This window comes from Artibeus jamaicensis, unplaced genomic scaffold (genome assembly GCF_021234435.1).
Source record: "Artibeus jamaicensis isolate MK-2021 breed Jamaican fruit bat unplaced genomic scaffold, CSHL_Jam_final contig_47, whole genome shotgun sequence".
Taxonomy (NCBI): domain Eukaryota; kingdom Metazoa; phylum Chordata; class Mammalia; order Chiroptera; family Phyllostomidae; genus Artibeus; species Artibeus jamaicensis.
This window is the reverse complement of record NW_026521848.1, coordinates 2541262-2557452: the sequence shown is the minus strand read 5'-3', so window position 1 is coordinate 2557452 and position 16191 is coordinate 2541262. Positions and strand designations below refer to the sequence as shown.

Genomic DNA, 16191 nt, shown 5'->3' with positions numbered 1-16191 from the left:
GGACCACCAGCACTGTAGACACAGCTCACACAGGCACTGCTCGAGCTGAGGCTCTGGAAGACTGTGGGCCTTCCCCTGCGGGTTTGGGCACGCTCTCTGCTGCCAGGCTTGCCCTGCTGAGCTAACTGGTCTCTGTTTTGTGTTTTAGACTTTTGCCAAGTTCCGAAGGTAGTGGGAAGGTGCCGGGCCTCCTTCCGCAGATGGTGGTACAACGCCACGGATGGGTCCTGTCAGCAGTTCGTGTATGGAGGCTGCGGTGGGAATGACAATAACTACCTGACCAAGGAGGACTGTCTTGAGAAATGTGCTGGTTTCACAGGTTAGACCATGGTAGTTGAGGAAATACTATTAGGGTCAGTTTAGTCACTGGGATGTGGGTGCCTTTTGCTCCTCACTAGTTCTTCACAGCTGAACCTGGGGGTTTAAAAAGCAGAAGAGACGAGCACAACGCGAAGGTCGCCCACACCGTGGTCTCACAGCGAGAGCCGGAGGTGGGGGGGCGTGGCTGCGTCTTCCCACAGCTTCCTGTCTCCCACTACTGAGTGCAAGTCCGGTACCAGACTCGGTGTAGGAGGAGGTGGCTTCCCCTTGAGCAGAGTCCCCCAGGTCCACGCAGGCAGGCTGCCCTACTTGCTCTCTGGGCATTTGGGTTATTCTTACCTCTGGGACAAATGACTTGAGGAGCTCACCCAGCCAGCCAAGTTCTGAGTCAAGTTAAAACTAGAACATAACTGTCTGGAGTCCGTCCTTTTCCCAGGCCTCAACTGCAAGGATTCCATGAAATCAAGATGACATTCATCTTAACAGTCTCGCTGTTTAAATAAAAATGGAAAGCCCCACACTGAGCCACAAGGGACCTCTTGATGGCAGTGAGACATTGGCCCCTCGGGCCTGCTCCTTCCCAAGTGTTCTAGAAACTCAAGGATTTGGGCAGCCAAACTGTCAGATGTTTTCATTGTGTTCATTGCAGTCTCCCTGACATCATTACGTTGACTTCGCACATTCTTTCTTGATGGCTTGGCATTGACATTAGAACTCTGGATTCTGATTCTGTGTCAGGATGTGCTGGTGCCTTGACTGCTCTTTGCACACCACCAGCCTGTGAGTCCGTGTCCTGCATCTTTGTGGGGTATTTACGTCTCCTCAGTCACTGGCTGTAATCTCAGCGGGCTTCGTGCTCTGCATTCAAAAGTCAGATAAACATGTAAAGTGGGGAGCGGGAACCTGTGGTCTTGGTCTGGACTGGAGGTTTGAAACAGAGTGTGGAGCACACAAGCCTGCCAGTGACCGAGTGCCCTGAGGAATGTCGTGCTGATCTTCGTGCGCCCGGTGCCCAGCAGGTGCTCAGCAAGTGTTTGGAAAGCTGGGGTGGCAGGATATTGTTTTTGGATCACACAGGCGAGCCCCTCCCCTCTCAGGGAGCAACTGGCAACTGTACCAGATGGTGACTGAGGAAAATGGCATTTATTGTAATTTTCCATCATCAGCTAGGGTCCGGTGTGGGGGGAGGAATTAAGAGGAATATTTTTGTTACTTTTTCTATTCTTCCTTAATCAAGAGTTGACTGTAGGTCCCTGACCAGGGTGGTTCAGTTGGTTGGGCATCGGCCTGCGAAGTGAGAGGTAGATAGTTTGGTTCCCAGTCAAGGCAGGTGCCTAGGCTGTGGATTCCGTCTTTGGTTGGGGATGTTCGAGAGGCAACCAGTTGATGTTCCTCTCCGATGTTGATATTTCTCTCCTTTTCTTTCTCCCTCCCTACCCCTTTCTCTAAAAATAAATAAATAAATTTTTTTTAAAAAGAAGAGGTGACTGTGGGAAGTGTACCTCCCTGTTCTGGTTGCTCCTTATTTTCTCAGGAAGATAGTTGTTTCAGAGTGCGAGCAGCAGGCAGTAAGGCATTAAAACAGGAGGTCACGACAGGGGGCAGGGGGCGGTTGTGTTTTGCTGGCAGAAGACAGCTGTTTTTGGTTCAGAGTCTGGATCCAGGCTTGAGGGCCCGGAAAGCTCTTTCCAGGCACTGAAGTGGGGCTCCACTCACTGCACATCTCTTGAGGCATCTTTCTTGCACCTGTACGAGAGCTTGGACTGCCGGAGCAGCTCGGCGCTGGAGTGTTTAGCTAGCATATTGTCTCCCGGGCAGGCAAGCTCTGTGGGAAGCCACATGGTAATGAGAATGCCAGTTTATTAATTTGTAATGAGAACCAGAACCACCCAGGGGAACAGACACTCAGCCACCCTTGCCTGCACCTGTAGTCCACGTAGGCAGTTCTCTCGGCCAAGTTCCCAGAAGATTGCTTAATGAGAGGCCGAACAAGGGGAGCTGGTTTGTGATGTGGATGTTCAGTGGCATCTGGTCAGGCCAGCCCTGCGCCTCTCCAGAAGGTCTGTGTCTGTTGGGACCAGTAAGGAGATGGGGAGGCAAGGCCCCTCCCTCCTGGACCCTGCCAGCTCCCATTTTGGTTCTTCCTGAAGCGGCTCGCCTCTCCACCTCACCCAGTCCCATGTGTGAGAGAGGGAGGAAGTATACAGAACATGAAACTTGCCTTTTCAACCATTTATAATTTTACAGTTCAGTGGCATTGAGTGCATTTACACTGCTGTGCACCCCCTGAACTTTTTAACTCAGTAGATGGGATAAGATAGTTAACAGGTTGACTTTGGAAATCATATTGTCTTTGTACATTCACTTCACACGTCTTAGCCCCAATTCCCAGTGAGTCGATCTTCAAGTTTAACTAACCCACAAGGAAAATCTTGGTTCCTTATTTCCAAGTTCTGTCAGTCTTGTGGTCCAGCGCGTGTGTTGAAAGGCCCACATAATGTAGAAATGGGAGTAGCTGTGAGAGGCCCGCAGGGCACAACCGCTCGGGGACACAGCTTGTTTAGTGTCACTGGCCATCTTGGAGGAAGGTGGACTTTCTCACTGTGCGGTTTATTTGTGCCTTTGTAGAGAACACCACTGATGGTCTGACTACCAGTAGGAATGGAACAGATTCCTCTATCCCAAGTGGTATGTTCTTAAAGGACCCAGGTTGAATCAGGCCGTCCAGATGGGTAACTGAAAGGATGTTTGTAATCTGGGACTTGTATGAGGACTTCCACCTTTTGGCTCCTTGCCAGCATCTTTAACAAAGGAGGACAGAGGGATTCTGCAGTGCCTCTGAGCGGACCTCAGCTTCCTCCTGCGGGTCAGGGGAGTGTGGCTGCCTCCCACGTGGCTCAGGCCCCTGCCTCCTCTCTGGGCTGGCCTCTGTTATCTTACGCTGCTGCCGCCGCCGTCCCATCCCCCCCCCCCCCCCGCCCCGCCTGTTCTGTTTCCTCTGCTCCCAGTGATCCTTCCACCCCCACCCCACCCACCCACCCCCGTGCTGAGGCCTGTCCTCTGCCACCCTGCCTCCATTCCGATAGCAGCCCTTGATCTCCAGCTTTGTGTTAGCTTGCTTTGTAGTGCTGACAGCAGCTGCCCTATTCATCCTTTATGATTAAGGATTCAGCTGCAGGAGCCTGGGGTGAGTGGTGCAGATGCACTAGCAAGTCCAGCCCAGCTTTCCTGAAGGCCAGTTCCCAGGCAGTGGGCCCTGCTGGGCAAGACCTGCTGTGGAGGGAGGGACTCTGCCTCCACCCCATTGGAGGACGGTCCCCAGTAGGCTAGTGGTCACACACCACTTGCTGTTTGGCTCTGACTGTGACAACTGTTTATTCTGTGACAGCACAGTGCTGAAAGTTAGGGGAGGGTCTCTCTAGGTTTGCTAGGCCAGGAATCCTGTGGCCATCCTGGCCATTGCTTTGCCTGTACTCACTGGTAATTCCTAAGCTGTCCTCTCCAAAGTCATCCAGCACCCTGGGGCACTGGCATAATAGCTCTGATTTCAGTCCTGTTTCAGAAGAAAATTTCCCCGGAAGAGTAAGGGAGGGGACTCCTTGCCATGGAGAGAGTGAACAGGACTGGTTTCCTATCACCCCAGAAATTGTGGCTGGGATTAATTTCCATATCAACCCCTGGAGTGGAGGTGGGCCTCCCCACCCAGTGTTCATCCGGTGTGTGCTGTAGAGCCCGTTAGAACTGGTGGTGATGGAGCAAAGGGAGATGCACACCCTTCCTCTAGGTGCCCGTGTCCGCAGTCCCTCAGTGGCCCTTTTAGACCCAGCCCCAGCCAGTCCACATGTCCTGTGACTGCCCCGGCCTCCCTGACGTGGCTGTTTGTGTTTTAGTTCCCAGAAGGCGGGATTTTGATGACCCTTCCAGCGATATTTTCGACTACGAAGGTATAACTTTTTTAAAATTTATTTTTCATTTTAGATAGTAGAAAGTATAACTTTTAAAAAATATGTGGGCAAAACATATTTCCTTTACTTAGTTGGAATTGTGACACACTTCAGATTTCCACCAAGGAAACTGTAGCTCGGGGCTTCCCGGCCTTTCCGAGGTGGTGGGACGAACGCGTGGGAAGCCCCAGGGCAGCAGGCCGTGCCCACCAGGTACACACCTGGTGGCTGTGGGCAGGTGACTGCAGCTGTGCCTCTGAGTCCCTGAGTGTACACACTGCGGGGCCCCGGACAGACCTCCTAGAGACCGAGGAATGCATGGCAAGTGCCCACGACAGTGCCTGGTAGGGGAACCGCTGTTAGGACGTAGTCTGGCTGCACAGGGAAGGTGCTGCAGATGTGGGGGAGGGTGTGGAGCGGGTCGGGCTGAGCACAGCTGCAGCCGACCCATTTCTGAGGCAGAGACAGCTCTGCCTTGGCTGGCAGCCGTGTGCCCGGAGCATTCTGGCTCCACTGTCCTCTGCGCCCTGCTCACTCGTGCTTCTCTGGCTCTCTGCTCCCAGAACACTGCACTGCCAAGGCGGTCACGGGGCCTTGCCGCGCATCCTTCCTGCGTTGGTACTTTGACGCCGAGAAGAACTCCTGCGATGACTTTATCTATGGAGGGTGCCAGGGCAATAAGAACAACTACCTCTCCAAGGAGGCGTGCATGAGCCGCTGCTTTGGTGAGTCTGCCTGATCCCTGGATCCAAGAAGCAGTGGTGGGTGCGTGGCCCTCCCCAAGTCCATCCCCCGTCCCTAAGAAAGGCTGTGGAAAGGCTGTCATTTGGCCTCCATCTTTCTCTGGCTCCCTAGTGGGGAACAGGCAGGCTTTGGCCCCTAGACATGTCCCAGGTCCCCACCAAGGTGACATGGCCTTGAAGAACCAGAAGAAGCAGTACCTCAGAAAGAGCCCACTGTGGAGACCGGGGGCTGAGGGGGATCTTCAGGGTGCAGCAGTTTTTGGGGAATAGGACCGTGAGCTGACCTTGGGGTTATGTGTTCTCTTCCAGGCAAGCAGTTGTACCCCGTCCTTCCCCGAAGCACTAAAGGTAAGTGGCCTAGGGCCACCCCCCCACCTGCCTGCCTGACTAAACTCAGCTGTATTTTTGCAGGCTCATGTTGTCTTAGACACATCATCCTTCACTGTGAACATCTTTTGGTACAAGGTCGTGTTTCTGCACGAGAGTGTCCAGGCAGCTTGGGACATGTGGTAGATGTCTGTCCCACCGCTGAGTATATGGCGGGGGCTGGAGTGAGGCAGCTGGGGCAACTGGAGGGCACAAGTCCTGCTGTTGGGCACGTGGAATCTGCTGCACACAGGCCTGACTCCGACTCCAGGTTTAGAGGGAACTCTGGTTCGTGGGGTGGACAGAGCTGGTTGTGGGTACAAGAAGGAAGCTGGAGGCCGTGCTGTGTGGGAGGCACAGCCGGTGTCGTTGTTCCCAGGCAGTGTGGTCTGACCAGGAGGCCGGGCTGCCGGCTTTTGTTTCTGATTCTGAGCCTGAGTCAGGGAGGACAGTGTTTGCAAAAGGACCTGCCACGCTGGTTTGGTCTCTTTCCACCTGTTTTCCCTAGTAAGGAGCCCTGACCTGGCCTGCTGCCTGCTCTATTGTAGAGGAGGGGTGACGCTGGAACAGGTTTGCCAGGCCCGGGCAGAAAGAAGGCCACAGGAGTGTTGTGGGGGAGGGTAGAGGTGGAGAAAGACGCGCCCCTATCCGATTCTGTAGCCAGGCAGGGAGAGGCGACTGGGTGGCTGCCGTAGGAGCCACGTTCCGTAGGTGGAGTCCCACCTGAAAAGAAAGCATCTTCACTGACCAGTGGGGTGACTACTGTTGAATTTACCAAGGCCATTAGGAACACGAGGGTCCCCCTCACAGCACTGCCCCAAACAGACCCTTGCCTCTGCCCTTACCTCATTCCACAGTCAGCCAACCAGCCACCTGCAGGTCCACCTTTGTCTGGGGGCTGCTGGCGGGGGGTGTGGAGTGGACACAATACGTGGGGTTTTAAATGTCACACATGCCAGAGATGTGTTTTTTACTTGGGCTTGGGACTCCTGTACAGCCTGCCCCTAAGAGGTGGAGGGAAATAGTTAAGTGGGGCTGTTCGTTCAGAAAGAAGGAACCAAGACCGTCGCTGTTTGTGTGCACAGAGCACGGCACCTCGGTTTTTGTTTTGTTTTCCCAGGAACCAGCGTGTCAGGCCTGTTCTTCCTGGATGGGTGGGTGGTGTCAGTTCTCCAGACCTTCCAGGTTGGGTGGGGGGTGTGGGGCACAAGGGCTGCTGGGTCCTCGCCCTGAGCCCCAAGGGCACCTGCGACCTTCCTAAGCCCTGAGCTGTGGTTCAGCCACTCTGGCTGTGGCTGTCCTCATCCCACCAGTTCTGAGGCCTCTCTCCCATCCCCAGTGGTGGTCCTGACAGGGCTGTTCGTGATGGTCCTGATCGTCCTGCTGGGAGCCTCTGTAGTCTGCCTGATCCGGACGGCGCGGAGGAACGAGGAGCGCGCCCTCCAGGCTCTCTGGAGTTCCGAGGATGATAAGGAGCACCTGGTGAAGAACACGATTGTGCTGTGAACACCTCGTCCCCGGGAGGTCACCCTTCTTCAGGATTCAGGATGCACTGTCCATGAAGAGAACCTGGGGAGGGAGGGGGAGAGAACTATAGAATGTGTGTGTGCTTTTCGAAATAGAGTGATTGATTTGTATTTTTGTGATTACTAGGGCTTTTTGTCTGGTACTTCAGAAGCTAAGAGGGCTGCTTCCTGGTTCCTCTGGGGCAGGTTCACTTCGGAAACCCTCTAATGGTTCCCATGTGGACCAGCCCGGCCCCAGGCCAGAAGTCAGTTCCTCTTTGATTCTTTACTCCAGTTTAGTTTTGTGTTCTATCTAAACTCCAGATATTTTTTTTGTTCATGTTGAAGCCTTTTTGCCTCCTTTTCCATCACAAAAATAATGTTTTAATAGTTTCCTTGGTTGATTTATGGGTTTTTTCATTTTTAAATAAGCAGAAACAAATTTTTTTTTTAAATTAGGATTCTGAAGAGAGTAAAATGTACAGATTTAATAAAAAGGATCTTCCCTTTTAAAATAAATTTCAGCATGCGCTTTCTTTATATGACTACTTGCTTGCTTATTTATTTTAAAGATTCCGTCTATTTCTGGAGAGAGGAGGGTGAGAAACATCAATGTGTGAAGGAAACATCGATCTGCTGCCTCTTGTGTGTGACCAACAGTGAGACCTGGCACCTGGCCTGCAACCCAGGCATGTGCCTGACCAGGAATCCAGCTGGTGACCTTTTGGTTCGCGGGATGATTCCCAACCACAGAGCCACACCGGTCAGGGCACGACTGCTAATTTAAATTCTACCAGAATTATCACAGGACACTACGTGAAATGTCCCATTCTAGAAATGAAAAAACAAAAACCGCCCTGGCTGGTATAGCTCAGTGGGTTGAGTGTGGGCCTGTGAATCAAAGGGTCTCTGGTTCAATTCCCAGTCAGGGCACATGCCTGGGTTGCCAGACAGGCCAGGTCCCCAGTGTGGGGAGTGCAAGAGGCAACCACACACTGATGTTTCTCTCCCTCCTTCCCTTCCTCTCTGTCTAAAAATAAATAAATAAAAAAAATTTTAAACCACATCTTTCATATCTTTCGGTGGGGTGGGGAATGGCTGTTAAATTTTTTAAAGATTTTACTTATTTTTAGACAGAGGGGAAGGGAGAATGAAAAACATCAATGTGTGGTTCCCTCTCATGCGCCTCCCACTGGGGTCCTGGCCTGCAACCCAGGCATGTGCCCTGACTGGAAATCGAACTGGTGACCCTTTGTTTCACAAGCTGGTGCTCAGTCCACTGAGCCACACCAGCCAAGGTGAGATCTTTTCAAATAAAATACACCTTACATTACAAACTGAGTATCCACAAAGCTTTACCAAACTACACTCAGCCTTACCACTTGTGGTGAATTCTGGTATTTTCCAGTTTCCTTTTTAAAAATGCTGGTCATACCCTGCTGATTTGATTTTTTCTTAATTTTCAAATGACTCACTATGGACTGTAACCCACACCTTAGACACTTCTTTGGAGGCACAGGAGAGTCGGAATAAGGGTGCATCCTGTTCAGGGAAAGACCGAGATCTTCCTAATGTTGGAGTGGTTCTGACTAAAATCACCTGGGCCTCATGATGTTCGTCTTTTCCTGCAGTTCTACCACCTCCTCAGGTAGAACTCACTCGCACGTGTGCCCCTGCATGGAAGTGGGGAGTTTCAGTGGGTGCTGCATTCGGCCTCCCGGGCTCGTCCCAGCTCCCCTGCCTCCCGGGGGAGGGGGGTTCTCTTCATGTGGACTCTGGAAGCTCCTCTCCTCCCCTTCACCTTCCAAACATGTTCTGAACACAGCAGCACCCAGGCAACCCACAGTGGTAGGTAAGATTTCCCAGGGCTGAAAGAGCAAAGAAAAAAACTGATTAACACTCCATCACTGCACCAAGAATTTTCTTTCCCCCCCTTTTTTAACTTTTTTGGAGGTTCCTAAGACTTCTCATTTCTTTGAATTCTTGCTTCCTGACTCTTTTCTGTTTGGCCATTATTTGCTTTCTTCTGGTCAACTCCATTGATTTGAGTCCCAGTTTCCTTTTCATTGCTATTGGTGTCCTGTGCAATTCCATTCATTTCAATTAGTTTCGCCTTCATATATTTGTCTAATTTGTCGGTATAATCAACCAGTTCTGTGAGGATCCTGATGACCAGTGTTTTAAACTGTGCATCTGAGAGTTTTGCTATTTCTTCATTGCTTAGATCTATGGGCTCTGGGGCTTTGAGATCTTCTTGCGACATTTTTGGTCTGTTCTGGCCCTTTAAGTGTGAGAAGCGGTGCCTTGGACTCCCAGGTCCCTGGGTTGTGACGCTGTATGTGGGGGCGTGGTCAGAGCAGGGAAATGGCGACCCCCTCTGCTGTTTCTCACAGCTGGGTGAGGATTAGTGTCTTAGGTGGTTCACCTGGGCCGGGCCACTCAGAGTCGCTGGCTCGTTTCTTTTTTTTTTTTTAATTGCTTTTAGCCCTGGCTGGTGTAGCTCAGTGGATTGAGCGCGGGCCTGCAAACCACATGATCGGGGTTCGATTCCCAGTCAGGGCACGTGCCTGGGTTGCAGGCCGGTTCCCAGGAGGGGACTCACGAAAGGCAACCATACATTGATGTTTCTCTCCCTCTCTCCTTCCCTCCTTCCCCTCTAAAGATAAATAAACAAAATCTTTTAAAAAAAATTGCTTTTAAGAGAGAAAGGAAGGGTGAGGGAGAGAAACACCTATTTGTTGTTCCACTAATTTGTGAATTCATTGGTTGATTCTTGGATGCGTCCTGACTGGAGATCAAACCCACAACCTTGGTGTGTCATCAGGATGATGCCCCAACCAATTAAGCTACCTGGCTAGGCTGCATCAAGGGTTTTCAAAAAGAACTTGAGGCTTGTCTTGGGCAGCAAGAGGTCATGGAGAATCTCGAGGACACAGATACCCTCCCTGTTGCATGAGTGGCAGGCACTAAAAAATTACACAGAATGGGGCAAGATGGATAGGGGTCCTGGGGGCCAACTGTCTCCGGTAAAGGAAAACGTCTTACCACGCTCGCCTTGTGCAGGCAACGTCCATTACCTCATCCGCTCCCGTTATTCGCAGAGTCTGCCATGTTGCCTGCAGGCCTTCCGGGCACCATAGCTGACGCCGAGCGGGTAAGCAGGGAAGCCTGCAGTACCCTACACACATCGGGCCCCAGGCGGGACCGCCTGTGGTCCAGGGGCAGGGTCCGGGCACTGAGAGGGACTGCACACCACTCCAGGTGTGCAACAGCAGGCAGGTCACTTAACTCACTCGAACCTCGAGTTTCCTCACCTGCACAGTGGGTGGAGGTGAGGGGGTACGTGGGATCACGCAGCAGGTCAACCGTGGGGCGTGCTCAGCAAGGCAGCTGCCCTCAGGGGACCGATTCCTGCCCACACACCTGCTTCCCCGTCCCCCTTAGTGGGCATCTGTCTCCCACACCCACCCCGCCACCACGAGGAGCCCTTAAATCCACTCATGTCTTCCCTCGTCTTCAAGAACCTCACACTCACTGATGCCTCTGGCCTGGTGGAAGGCCTTTCCTTGACCCACAACGAGTGTCGCCCCCTTCATCTCAGTCATGTGGAGGGAGAAGCTGTGTGTCCCGTTTGTCTCTCGGTGAGGGAGGCCCAGGGCCCACGTGCTGCGGCAGACTGCCTGCCTGCGGAGGTCTCACCCTGCCCGCTTCCAGGTGTGGCCCTGCCCTGCCACTGGGCCCTGCAACAGCTGTGCCACGACTTCCACTCTGGACCATTTACGGGGTGACAGTGGTGCACTTTGTCTTGTCAAGGCTGCTCAACAATGGGCCTGCAGCCAAGTTATTCAGTAGACATTTAACTGTCAGGCATCATGAAGTGGAATGGCCCGGCTGGTGTGGCTCAGTGGGTTAAGTGCTGGCCTGCAAACCAAAGGGTTGCCAGTTTGACTCCCAGTCAGGGCACATGCCTGCGTTGTGGGCCAGGTCCCCAATAGGGGGAGCAACAGGAAACCACACATTGGTTTCTTTCCTTCCCTTCCCCTCTCTCTAAGAATAAATAAATCTTTAAAAAAAAAAAAGTGGAATCGATTTTTAAAAATTAACTCAAAGATCTCCCCTTACTTCCTCCTGGTCCATATACTTTGGGAAGGCAGTCGGGTCACTGAACGTGGCTGTTCCCAGGAAGGTCAGAGGCACTGGGGATGTGCCCTCCACACTCCAGGGTACGGTGCACCTTTCTCCCTAACATCGGTCCCGGCGCACCTGATCCTGGCACCCTCCAGGGGGCCAGCCGACCAGCAGGGGGCCTTGGATTGAGGTTAATTCTGGTTCAGCCCTTTGGATTGTTTCCTGGACTGACTGGTCCTGGGTCATGAAGATACTGACCACTTGGTCACTGAGTGCCCTGCTGCCACGTCTTCCTGTGGTGGCCCACGTTGTCCCTATACATTTGGAAACATGCTTGTTCCGCTCATCCCTCACTCAAAAGGTCTGGGTGTGAGCAGGCTTTGATCAAAGTAGAACCATACCCCCTGGGACGGGATACACACGGACTTCCAGCCCTTGGAGGGAGTTAACATCCTGGGTCCTGGGGAGGGAGGCCTTAGACCCCAGGAGGTGGGGGGGAGGGAAGGGGGCGCAGTCAGTGGTCTCTGTCCTCTAGATCCAACACCCACATCCCAGCTAGTCACTGGTCCACCTGAGCCCTGCGGCACCTGCAGCTGCCAACGTGACCGGTGGGCATGGCTGGCCCTGACCAGTCCTGTGGTGCCCGATGCCATCAGTCGCAGCTTCTGAATGTGGGCCCCACCCCTAGACATTTATGAACAGGACCTGCAGAGCCTTGTGCTAACCTGGCTGATAACAGAACCACACACCGCCACCCAGGCGCCCGGGGCTATGCCATGTATGGCAATGGAAGCTGCAAACTACTCCGTGGCACCACCCATGCAGCTTAACCAAACCAGGGCAGTGTTGCTCTAAGTCAAGTTCGACAACAACTCCCGAACCGGAGCGCCCTGCACCCAGCAGTCCACGTTTCTGTGTGGGAAAGAATGAGTCACAGTATCTCCAGGGGGCAGGGGGCTGCTTCCAGACCTTGTGATTATTGGCAGTGACACCACCCTGACCTCGCTGTGTGGGTCCTAGTGGATGACGGCCTTAGGCTACATTCCGGCTGAGACAAGCCCTGCTCACTCACACCTGGGTGCCAGGTTGGGCTCGTAAGGACCGGACTGACCCACTGCTGTCTGGAGTCCCGGTCATTGTAGAGTGGCACACTCATGTGACAATTCATCCGGAACCAGGAGGGGTGGGTTGTTGGTAGAAGCAGTATCCCACGCTGCTACAGGTCTTGCTGGGTGTGCCAAGAAGGGATGCCCCCGACAGCTGTTTCCCTGGGCCAGTTCTCAGGGCTGGGTTTGCAGTGAGGGCCTTGAAGGACGAGGAAATGGCTCCCTTTGGACGAGGAGCACCTTGCATCCCCAAGCTCAGTGTCCCATCCCTGTGATGCAACCCACCCATGGGCAGGGACCGTCTGGACCACCCACCTTGTCCCCATAGGGCAAGGGGACACCACACAAATGCTGATGCTCACGTGGCTTCCCGTGAGTAACGACACCTTTGGTCTCCGGCCCAGCAGTCTCCCGGCGTCTGCCAGCATTTTGGAAACTACTACAGGTTAACTTACTAGCTGGTAAATGGAGGAAAATCGAGCCCCAGACACAAGGGTCAGCTGGCTGGAGGCCAGCTGGGCTGCTAGCCCCTTGGCAACTTCCAAAGGGTGGTTGTCAAGATTTTCTGATAACATTCCAGAACGCCCTGGGCCAATGCCTTGTGGGAAGGCAATAATACTACATGCCCAGGCCCTTAATGCTGTGTGCCTAAGGCCGTCGCCTCCTGGGATGCACTTACGTCCTGAGGAACAGTCCACAGCAGGGGTTATGGTGTGAGCAGGAGCAGGGCACTGTCCACGTCAGCTTCAGAAGCGACTAAACCGGGGCTCAAGCACTTGCTTTTCCAATGAGCCACGTCAGTCCTCGGGCATGGAGGGGTGGGGACCCTCCGTGGAGGACTGTCTCTCCCCACCTTAGTTTCCCTGGCCACTAAAGTTGGCATCCACATCTCTTCCTAGGGTGTTGTGACCAAGGAAAAACGTCAGGGAGTGACTGAAGAACGTGAGCCGGCGAAAGGTTAGGGAAGAGGCAGCTGACCGAGTGGTAGTGAGTGACGTCAGCGCTGCAGGCCGGTGCGGAACACAGTCCACTTTTCCCACAGAGGAGAAAGCATTGCTTATACCCTTAGGTAGTTTTGTGGGTTTTTTTCCCTTACTTTCAGGCAGAAGTGCGGAGGGAACAGGCAGGGGAGGCAGGGACTGGGGGGGGGGCACAGGCCTCAGCTGCTGCCCCGCCTGTTAGCCATGAGAACTGAATGTCAGGGACCTAGTATCTTCCCAAGAGCAGAATGGGTGCTTCTCCCAACCTGGGTTGTCCCTACGCTGCAACCCAGGTACGTGCCCTGACTGGGAATCAGCAGCCTTTCACTTCACAGGCCAGCTCTAACCTGGCCTGCTTTGTAAACCTCCTGGGTCAGATACGGTGCACAGATGACGTGTTGTAGAACTGAGCACCTGAAACCAGAGTGATTTTGTTAACCAGTGCCACCCCAGTACATTCAATGAAAGGGTCAGGCAGAGCAGGGCAGTACTCTGCCTTCATTTGCCCCTTCCCCTTCTGAGGACAAGCTGGGGGCCAGCCTGTCCTTGGACAACACCCTGGACGAATGCAGAGCCACCAGATGCAAGGAGCCAGGTCCCACACCCACCCAGTCACCCACTCTGGACTCACCCACCAGCTCAGGCTTTTATGGCAGAGAAAAACGAAGCTGCCCTGTTCAGCCTCTGTCTTTGGGTCTCTGCAGAGGCTGCCACGTGCAGGCGTGACCAGAGGGGAGTCTGGAGGGCCAGGTTGTGGTCTCCCCGGACCCACTGGCCCTGCCTGCAATTTCTGCACAGTAGCGGAGAGCCACAGTCAAACCTCACTTTTTGAATGTCTCCCATCTCAGTTTGGTTCTCGGCCCAATAACCCCCTCATGCTGATACCTGTATGATTCAGTTTTCAAACAAACTGCTTCCCAAAGAGCCTTCTGGGTGAATTAAGTTGGAGAACTGAGGTTCCACTGCACTTTGTCTTGGGTCTGGAAGACCACCCACCCTGCTTCTCTACTACCTTCTAGCCCAGTGCCCTTGGGCATTAAACTGTACCTTTTGAGGCCAGGTTCACAAGGACACATGAGATTGTGTTTGTGGGTAACGGTGAAACCTGATGCTCTGGACGGGTAGCTAAGTTGGTTAGAGCATGGTCCCAACACATGAAGGTTGCAGGTTCGATCCCCGGTCAGGGCACATAGAAGAATCAACCAATGAATGCATAAATAAGTGAAATGACAAATTAATATGGTTCTCTCTCCTGCCCTCTAAAAATAAATGAACAAACCAACCAACCCTGGCATTTACTGGGCATATATTTATCTTGTACCAGGCAGGCTCTGTGGGAGAACATCTACTTCATAAGGTCAGTTCTCCACGTTACAGAGCAGGAAACTTGAGGCCCAGCACGGTGCTCATTTGTCCGCAGAGCAGTGAGGGGTAGCGCGAGGGTGCCCTGTGAGCAGGCTGACCGCCAGAACTCCAACTCGTAACCACTCTGTGCTAACCTGCGCCGGCGCAGTGCCTGGAGCAGGGAGCCTGGCTCACTCACGAGATGACAGCACGCACTGTTCTGGTGCCGAGCGAACTAGACAAGGTCCCCACATTCGGCATTTATGACCTGCCAGCACAGGAAGCCACTTTCTCTCAAATCCCGCACCCAGGTGTGGGGAAAACCACAGTGATTTCACCTCTCTTCTTGTTCAGAGTGAAGAGCAGAGACCTTTCATTTACAAGACGTCGCATCCATTCCCCTCCATGTCCTTTCCCTGCACTCTCGCCGCCACTCTGACCGGGCAGTGCTTCAGACACAGAGGCACATTCCTGCCCCAGGGCCTTTGCACCCTTCCTCCAGGTGCTTGTGTGGCTTATCTTCTCATCTTCACATCTTCAAAGTGACTTCAGTGATGCTTTCCGTGGTAACTCTGTGTAAAACCCACCCCTCCCCCACAGTTATTATTACCTGTTCTCCTTTCTTGCTGTATTTCTCCTGAGCACATTTTACTTTTTTAAAAATAGCTTTTATTGGGTTTATAAATTACATAAAACTCACCCCTTTCAAATGTATACTTAAGTGATCTTTAGTAACTTTATCAAGGGGTGCAACTGTCTCTGCACATCAGTTTTGGAACACTCCCTCCCCTCACCCCAAAATCTCTCCTGCCCACGCATGCTGACCCCCATTCCCACGCAGTTCCCAGCATCCACTGACCCGCTCTGCCTGCCTGCCCCCCACGAGCACACCGCGAGGACGCCACCACACAATGGCCGTCTCGTGCCCAGCTCCTTCATTTAGCATCATGTTCCCGAGTTCGCCTGTGACGCAGCCTGGGTCAGTTTGTCCTTTTTGCTGTGTACATATCTCACATTTTGCCTATCCATTCACCAACCAATGGTCATCTTATTTCACGTTTTGACTCTATATTGCACCTTGTTCCCCCCACAGAATGTCAATTCCAGGAGGTTGGAAATTGTGTTCACCGCTGTACCCCCAGCCCTTGAACTGTGCTAGACACGCAGCAGGTGCTTGGAAAATGCACGGTGTTGGCACGAGAGCGAAGGATGAGTCTGGAGAGTGCTGAGCACGGGCTGTGCGGGCGCTATGCGGCAGGGAGGAAGGGACCGAGTGGCGGGGCTCTGTGGAGCCGGCCACCAGGGTGGGCTCCTCTGAGGAATGGACTTTGGAGCAGAGACCTGAGTGCACAAGGCTGATCACTGCCCATCCATCGACACCCCCGCTCCCCAGCCCCCCGCCCCGCCAGCTCACTGCCGGGCAGAAACTCACAAGGACACTCAGCCTGACAGCGGATGGAGCAGGTGGCTCTCCTGCCTGGCCTGACCTGGGGCCAGCCGTGTGGAGAGGGAAGGCCGGGTGCCACAGGCTGCCCCGGCTGCTGGGGGCTGTCCAGGGTGAGATGGAGGGAGCAGGCACAGCCTCGGCCTTGAGCCACACGCCGGGTGTGAATCCCGGCTCCCGTGTGACATTGCTGCACGTGCCCCTCGTCACCTCACTTAACTCTTCGGTCCCTTTGTTTTCTCATCTGCCAAACAGGGATAATAACACTATCTACCTTTTATTTTTAAAAAGCCAAAACATTGTTTCCTAA

The 16191-nt window shown here is 53.3% G+C and overlaps 1 protein-coding gene across 2 annotated transcripts in view; it reads left to right on the top strand.

Annotated features, from left to right (window-relative positions):
* The window catches only part of SPINT2 (serine peptidase inhibitor, Kunitz type 2), a 28480-nt gene extending 21056 nt beyond the window's left edge, over positions 1 to 7424 (top strand). The window contains exons 2-6 of one of the 2 annotated variants that reach the window (XM_053667562.1): positions 149 to 319; positions 4212 to 4265; positions 4829 to 4990; positions 5318 to 5356; positions 6714 to 7424. In XM_053667562.1, the coding sequence (XP_053523537.1) occupies positions 149 to 319; positions 4212 to 4265; positions 4829 to 4990; positions 5318 to 5356; positions 6714 to 6880 (593 nt within the window). In that variant the 3' untranslated portion in view covers positions 6881 to 7424. The remainder of the gene's footprint in view (positions 1 to 148; positions 320 to 4211; positions 4266 to 4828; positions 4991 to 5317; positions 5357 to 6713) is intronic. The other variant, XM_053667563.1, reaches the window with a different exon arrangement.
* Positions 7425 to 16191: the final 8767 nt, after the last annotated feature.